This window comes from Ammospiza nelsoni, chromosome 6 (genome assembly GCF_027579445.1).
Source record: "Ammospiza nelsoni isolate bAmmNel1 chromosome 6, bAmmNel1.pri, whole genome shotgun sequence".
NCBI classification, from domain to species: domain Eukaryota; kingdom Metazoa; phylum Chordata; class Aves; order Passeriformes; family Passerellidae; genus Ammospiza; species Ammospiza nelsoni.
Genome location: NC_080638.1, coordinates 17,141,136 through 17,149,008, shown reverse-complemented (window position 1 = coordinate 17,149,008; position 7,873 = coordinate 17,141,136). Strand labels below are relative to the sequence as shown.

General features: G+C 44.2%; 1 protein-coding gene across 3 annotated transcripts; it reads right to left on the bottom strand.

Annotated features, from left to right (window-relative positions):
* Positions 1–713: 713 nt before the first annotated feature.
* LOC132074523 (tumor necrosis factor receptor superfamily member 23-like) lies at positions 714–7,108 on the bottom strand. 3 transcript variants are annotated; one of them, XM_059474386.1, is made up of 9 exons: positions 7,037–7,108; positions 5,535–5,625; positions 4,665–4,796; positions 4,415–4,526; positions 3,752–3,816; positions 3,019–3,123; positions 2,029–2,063; positions 1,887–1,937; positions 714–918 (listed from the first exon to the last, which is right to left on the bottom strand). In XM_059474386.1, exons 1-9 carry the CDS (start codon positions 7,082–7,084, stop codon positions 823–825), a joined length of 735 nt encoding a protein of 244 aa, XP_059330369.1. In that variant the 5' UTR covers positions 7,085–7,108; the 3' UTR covers positions 714–822. The 3 variants fall into 3 exon arrangements, with proteins under 3 accessions (XP_059330369.1, XP_059330367.1, XP_059330368.1); XM_059474384.1 differs by lacking the exon at positions 7,037–7,108 and adding an exon at positions 6,494–6,650; XM_059474385.1 differs by lacking the exons at positions 1,887–1,937; positions 7,037–7,108 and adding an exon at positions 6,494–6,659.
* Positions 7,109–7,873: the final 765 nt, after the last annotated feature.

Here is a 7,873-nt window from a genome sequence, read left to right as displayed (position 1 = left end):
CCTTCATTTCTGGCATTACCAATTCATTAAACAAGCATAGCCAGGGAGTACAGCACCAGGTCAGCATGACCAGTACAAGCACAAAGCAGAGTAGCATGTCTCATGTGACAGGTAGTGCTAAAGCTGGCAAGATTTAGGAGTATTTGTTTATATGTGGAAAATGAGGATGAGGAGTTACTGTTCTGCCCCTGAGACTTGTGTTTATTAAGGTACAAGCCCTTTGTAAGCATAAGCCAGCATGCTTTCTGTTTGCACAGTGACAGTGACCCACAGGTGACACCACCCCATGACCAACATGCATAAGTGGGGATGTGAGGCGGAGCCCCCCTACATATGACACAGATAGTTGCACATCATTCTCACTGAAACACTTTCTGTTTATGGGTATAAGCACATTATAGAAGTTGATCTTATTTATACAGGATAATTCTTAAACAGGAAAACAAATGACTGAAAGAGCACTGTCTTTTGTTTCAAAACCCAGCATCAGCTATTCAAGTATCAGCAGCTGTTGGGGGCATTAGAGCTGTATGAATTCACTGGTTCTTTGGGAGGGAGCGTGTGTGGGTGCCAAAATACTCAGCCTCAGGACTGCATCAGTGGAATTCTCCTTAGCAAAGAAGCTCTTACAGAAGCATGAGCACTCCAAGTGCAAGACTTTGCATCTGCCTGTGACAGCTCTTAGATGAGAGACAAGTGGCACCATGCACCAATTTGTAACTGCATCATTCTGCAACTATTTTATTGAAATTAAAGACATGTTATATTTGCTATTCCTATGCTACAGCATTTTTTGACCAGGTTTTTTGTCATGTTTCTTCATCAGCTTCTATAAATAGGTGAAGTGCTGCAAATCTGGCCAGGGTACAACCCAACAAAAAACCTGGGGTGTTTCACATATTTGAGCCACTTATGGACCTTAAAAAAGAAAAAGAGCAGAGTTTATGGTGAGCCTTTGAATATCTCTTTCAATTCAGTTTCTTCAGTCTTCAAGTATTTTTGACATAATTAAAATGCATTTAATTACTCAAAATGTCTACTTAGTAACATTAGACAAGAGTGCATACACTGGGTGGGTAATGCATTGGTGAGGGACAAGAGAAGCTCCAAGGAGAAAAAAAAAAGTGCTGTACACACACTGAGAACAGTATGGATATTCTTCCTAGTTGCTCATCAAGACTAACACTTGTTTTGTAAAACTAAGACTGAGCTCATTTTTGCCTTGTGGTGCTGGTAGTGATGTAGTTTCTAACTAGAGAAGTTAAAGCCAGCTTGTATTTACTTCATCCAGCCTTGTGTTTGTCTTGCAGAATGCTGGACTAGCAATAGGTTTTTTAGACTCAAACAGTAAAGTTCTGAAATGGCATTTGGATGCCAGGGTATACCCAGCTTCAAGCTGGAACTAACGCCAGCAGCCAGTCTCAGCTGGATAAACCCTTTTCAGGGATGTACTTTGAGACTGGCATGCTCTGAGCCCCAAACTCCTCCTCTTTTGGGACTGCTTAGGACCAAGAATTCAGACTGTCAGGTCCTGGTCTGCAGCTTGTGACATGAGCCCAGAGGCAGGAAGACTCAATCGCTTAGTGGATCAGGAGTGGTTAAGTCTTATGAACTAATAATTTGTAGTCACAGTGCCGTGAGAGCTGGAACACCACCATGCTGCAACACCAAACAATAGCTGCCATCACATGGGAAGCAGCAAAAAATAAATTAATTGGATCAAGGTATCACTTGGAGACAGTCTGAAGTGAAAACTTGCAGCTAGTCCAAGTTTTTTCCCCACTTCCAAAGCATCCTGGTCACAGGCTCTGAAGTGTTTTCCAGTATTGACAAGGAGACACCAACAGCTATTGAATGCATCAGACACTTGCTAATTGATTTCTGACCTTGCATGAATCACAACTTGTTGCATCACAGGAACACATCCTAGCAGAGATCTACAGTGAGACAAACATTGAGAGCTGTGTGTCAGGTACAATTAGGCTGCGAACAATTAGAGATTAAACACTGGGTCCATCACATACTTACCAGACACCCCTCTATATCTTTAACAGTTACAGCAGCTGAAAAAAAAAAAAAGTGTCTGAGCAATTTTTAAGAATTGCAGCAACTTAAACATGGCTGAAATCCCACAAGACTTATACACAATAGAAACTTTGTAACACAGCCAAAGCTTTTAAAAGCCATTTAGTTTCTTTGACCGGTCATATATTTCATCCCAGTACAACCCTTAGCAACAACACAAATACTGTGCCTTAATACTGCTTAGCATAATGAAGACTACAAGATGCTGTTTGACTTTTAAGCCATTTCATCCTCTACTCCAGCTTTTGTTTCTCAGAATTTTCGTAGGCTATTGCAATACAGAAGGCAGAAATTGTCTTTACTGCAATACAATCAGTAAGACATGATTTAAACAAACCCAGCACTTAAGATTCATAATAGCTTTCAGTATTATTTTAACCATGCTAGTAGCAAAAATACTTTGGAACAATAGTAGAAATAGAAGTTTCCAAGGAAAACAGCTCAGTTTCCACTACAAAATAAATTCACATAGTACTTACCAACTTGAATATTCACATTAAGAGGTTCAAATTACTAAAGGGAACCAATTTGTACCAAAAAAATCTCCACAACCAAACACAATGAAAGGAATTAGTGATCTAATTAGCTGCTACTTTTTGCCCCATGCACCTGAACCCCTACACAGGTTTTTCCTCTTTGCCAATGCAAGGCAAGTTGATTGGAGAAGTCCTTTTTAAGGACCTTATGATAATCTTGCTTTGAAGCAGAGGCATCTGTCAGCAAGATAAGAAAACTCATAGTTAAGGATTATGCATTTTATTTACCAAGCAAAACTACTCTTCCACTTTACTCATTTGCTAATTTCAATCACACAAACTAAACTAGAGCTTAAACAGGTCCCTTGTAAAGCAACACAAGAACCAGGGACAGCCCTAGTGCATGCTTTGCCCAGCTGTGGAAAGCAAATTTCATGGATAATAATCAAGCAGTTACCTTTATCACACTTCAGCTTTTTAACAAGAACAACAATGACGACAACGAGGAAAACCAAAGCAGCCAATGCAAGCACCGGAATAAACCAATCATGAGCTTCCTTCACTGCAAAGTAAGGAAAAAAAAAAAATAGTACTGAAACTGTCCCCCCAAAAGATATTCCTTGCTGTCCTAGAGAAAAGCCTAAGCCCAGAACTAATACAATAACCCAGACAATTTGTCCTGGGACTCTTATGGACACATTGCCCTGAACATGTGAGCACTTGTTTGCACTGCACATCGTGCTCCCAAAGGCATCAGGGAACTCTGCAGAGAGCTGCAATGCAAATTCCACAAGGTTTTATGGAGAGACACTTAAGGGGAAACGAGTACGCAAAAGAGGATAGCTAGCTTTGGGTGCTGTAGCATGGACAGTGAGCATTCCTAGCAGAAGAGGAACCCACTCCAGGCACAGTAAACATCTTCACACTACCCAGAACTTTCAACTGGGTCACCCTTGCAACTTGAAGAACCCTGGCAACACATGTAGCTTTTCACCAAGTGAAACTCAAGGTGGTTTACCCCAACAACCCCTTTGAGAACTTGTCTTTAGCAAATAACTCCCAGACTAAAAGGCAGCTGCTCTTAAGTACATTACAGCAGTTGAAACCACTGCTTTACAGACTACTCTGGTGTTATTAGCCTGAAGCCACGGACCCAACAAACCAAGGTGAGTGGGATTTGTGTAACAGACCTTGATTAGTTAAGCCTAGTTCCATGGTATCAGTGGAATTCATGATTTCTTTCCCGTCCAGATGCCTGAAGTGGAGGGTAACAGAACATTGTATCAACATTTCCAGATCAGTACACAGCTCTGTCCAGGCATGATTCTTTTTCAGACAGAGCTCAGAACTATGAATGGAACATGCATAAACTCTGATAGAGGTGTACCTTTAAACAATCCAAAACAAAACTGCAAGATAAAATAAAAGCAAAGCAGATAAAATTGACCTATGTTAGCATCTAAGTGGAGGGGGAAAAAAAAAACCAAGCCACAGAGTATAGGCATTATTCATGCATGGTTAGTTGCCTTCAACATGTAGTTCTACATACTAAAATTTTAAGCTGGGTGCTAGAAAATTCATTCAAATATATGTTTCTGTGGAAATACCAACTTGAAGACATGAAAAATGCCAATTTACAGCCATAAGCAACAAGCACAATCATGCTCAAGTCCACGTCTTTCTAGGTCTCAACATCACAGGTTTTGACACCTAAAATTTAAATGCATGAATAATGCCATTTGGCTTCAGGGCAATTATTTACAGCCTGATGACATGTGTTAACTATTGGTACAGACTGGGCCACAACTCTAACATTCCCCAGAAGGAAAATAGCAACTTATTCTCAAACTTACTCTTGACTGATTCTCCGACATATTTCACAGCCCTCATCTTCACAGAAATACCCTGGTTTGCACTGGCATTCAGCATTCTGTGTCAGGGTACAGGGTCTCAGAGTTATCTGACCTAAAAATAAGTTAGCAAGTGGAAAGATTATACTCAGGCCATAAAGGCGATTTACTTTTAAGTTCAATATGCCCAGTGAAGACCAGGTTTTTCACATTAAAGAGGGGGAAAATTTTAAGGTTTCATAAGGTTTGGTACCTTCTTTGCACTGTCTGCAAGCCAAGCAGTGCTCCAAGCCATTGGCATGGGCAGTAAAGCTTTTTCCTTCCTTGCAAGGGTCACATTTTCCTTGCAAATGTGAAGTATTGCAGTGATCAGCAACAAAGGTACCTGTGGAAGAAGAGAACTGGCAGCAGCAGCAATCTTGGGATCTTTTGACAGACAAAGGGCTAAACCTAGATATTACAACACAAATTTCTGAGAAAGGTTCAACTCTTCCTTGCAAATCAATCACATGCCACACAAACCAATAGGCACAGGAGAGTCAGGAGGCACATTTGCAATTTGCCACTCAGACAGGGAGAGGTGCAAAACGAGGTGTCCAGCAAGGCAGGAAGGATGAGTCACTGCAGCAGGCAGGGAGCCTGTGGATGGTGCCATTGCTGAAGGAAAGGGGCAAGCCCAGGGAGAGTTGCTTTCAATAAACTTTTTTTTCTCCTTTGTGTGAATCCTACCTAAAAGCACCAGTAAGCTTCTGATAATAATGAGAGGTTTCTTCTCAGTGCAAAACTTGTTAGCTCTGCACACACTGAGCAAGGAGAGGAGAGCAAAACCATACTGAAGCTTTGCCTACAGACACAGAAATATCAGAATTCTCCTAGGCTTGTTCTTTGTGTTAACTAAATCAATTAACTTCAAAAACTTTATCCTCAACCACAAGCAAAGGCATCCTGGCTTGATGCCAAAGCACCTCTCCCAGTCACCACCTGTTGCTATAAGGGGCTCCACTTCAAAATGGAGCCCAGCCTTTACAGCACCAAGAAGTCCTCACGGCTCCAACCAGGCTCACACTTTCCCAGCACGCAATGTAGGAAGCAATTGCTATCAGCTGTAACTGCTCAGTCTTACCTGCCTCACAAAACACACAGCAGTGATCTTGATGGGAGTACTCTCTCTCCCCACAGTTCGCTCGGGCTCTAGGCATCGTCAGTAGCACAACCTACAGCGGAGGCAAACAGGCCTTTTGAGTGAGTCATCCTGCATGGACATGATAACTATCTTGGGGAGATTAACTTGTAAAGACGTGGAAACACATTCAGAAATTTATGGGAAGCCACAGAGGAAACCCAAACTAATTTCTGCTAAGTGCTGCTCACAGCAGTAATTGCGATCACAAAGCTGGGGTTAAGGCAGCACCGTGCTGCAGTTGATGGGCTTTAGGCAACTGTTGCCACACGTTCCTGCCTCCACATAAACTTTTGTTTTCTTTCCACTATTTCACTACAGTTGAACTGCAGACGCCAAAGTTTTTGCGGTGTGCAAGGGATTAGTTTCTTCCTTCGCCCATCCTTTTAATTAATCAGAATCAGTGCTAGTCTCGCTCCCGCAAAATTGAGGAAACGCCCCACAGACTCCTCGGACACGTCTCATTGGCTCGAATCTTAGGCAGAAGTCGAGTCATTAGCAATACTACAGGAGCATCGGGAATGATTTTTTTTAAGAGGCAGAAAGGTGCAGACCGCGCACTACTGGGCAGGGTTCCCCTGCAGCCTCTCAGTGCCGGTATATCCAAGCGCTTCCAGAGAGGCGAGCGCACGCCCGGCCCCGCTGAGTCACCTCCTGAGCGGTCTCGCAGACGGAGAGAAATCTTCTAGAGCCTAGAGCAACAGCGGGAGGGGGGGAAGAGCAGGCCAGCACGCCGAGCTCCCCAGCACTATCATCAGCGGGCATCGTCTCAGCTAAAACCAAGAGGGTCCCGCTCTTTAAACTCTCTCCTCGGTAGACTGAAAATCTTCCCCCTAACTGTGGGGGGTGAGAAATCTCCCAGTTTCACACTTAAACAACCCGAGGAGTATTAAAGAACTCACTCCTGACTTGTAACTCTTATTTTTCCTCTGAGGAGAGAGGGAAGGGCAGCAGCGAGTGCGATACGAACAGATAGGGAGATGCGGTACATTCCTTGAGGGCGCTGGGTTCATGCCAGCGGCGCTGCCGTAACTTTCCCTAGACATCAAACACGAACAAAAAGCTCGAAAAAGTTACCAAAGTCTCTTAAAGAAGAAAAGTACAGAAAAACCCAAAGGCTCCTTCACGCTAGAGCAGGAGGAAGACTTTTTCCGCCTCAAAAGCCAGGATTTAAGTTCTGGCTGCGGACGGCTGCGAGCCGCCACTCGCGGCAGGCAGGTGCGGGGCAGAGAGCCCCAGCTCCCATGGCACTTAGCAGCAGTGGGACATAGAGCCCCAGCGGGCACTTAGCAGCAGTGGGACATAGAGCCCCAGCTCCCATGGCACTTAGCAGCAGTGGGACATAGAGCCCCAGCGGGCACTTAGCAGCAGTGGGACATAGAGCCCCAGCTCCCACGGCACTTAGCAGCAGTGGGACATAGAGCCCCAGCTCCCACGGCACTTACCAGCAGCAGCAGCCCCGCCGCTCGCCCGGCTCCCATGATGGTGCCCATCGCTCTGGGCTCGTCCCGTGCCGCCGCCGCCTCTTATTCCGGTGCGGGGGTGGGGAAGGCGGGGGCAGGCGGGGCACGGGCTCTCGGGCCGTCCTGCTCACTCCGGCAGAAGGTGGAGTTAATTGCCGCAGGTGCTGAAGGGCTGTCCACCCTGATCACAAAAGCAGCGGGAAAGGCTGTGAGGAGAAATTTCCCAATATGGCGCAAACAAAGTGCATAACTGGGCTTTTCTCACGTTTCTCCTCAGTAGTTGTTCTTCCCCAGAAAAATAACGTTTCTGGCCATGATTTTCCTCAAGAATACTTTTCTTTTCCCATGTGCATGTAGGAACATTCACCTCCAGACTGTTCAAACTGGATTAAAATTAATCACACAAGGATTCATAGGCTGTTCCTTTTTGGATTAATTTTTAATCCTCTGTGACAGCAGCCCTTAAATGTTGGAAACTCTTCCTCTGCTGACGCTGAATTAACTTGTTGATAGTTTCTTTCACTGAACTGCTGCTCTTGTGGTAACAATGTTTATTTTACTCAACTGCAGTTACAAGTCCTAGTGCAATCCCTGTGGGCGCTTAGTTTGGTAAAACAGAAATAATTCAAACAATTTCCTGCATTCATATTTACACCTACTGAAGGCTTTCTGCTCACCACTGCTTCTCTTTGGTTCTGGGCTTGGGCTGTTTGGGTTTTTTCTGTTGTTGTTTGGTAACCATTTCCCAAAACTGGGATACAGTTGTACCCAAGGGATGCAAACAGCCCTACTCCTATCCTTAACTCAAAACACATGCTC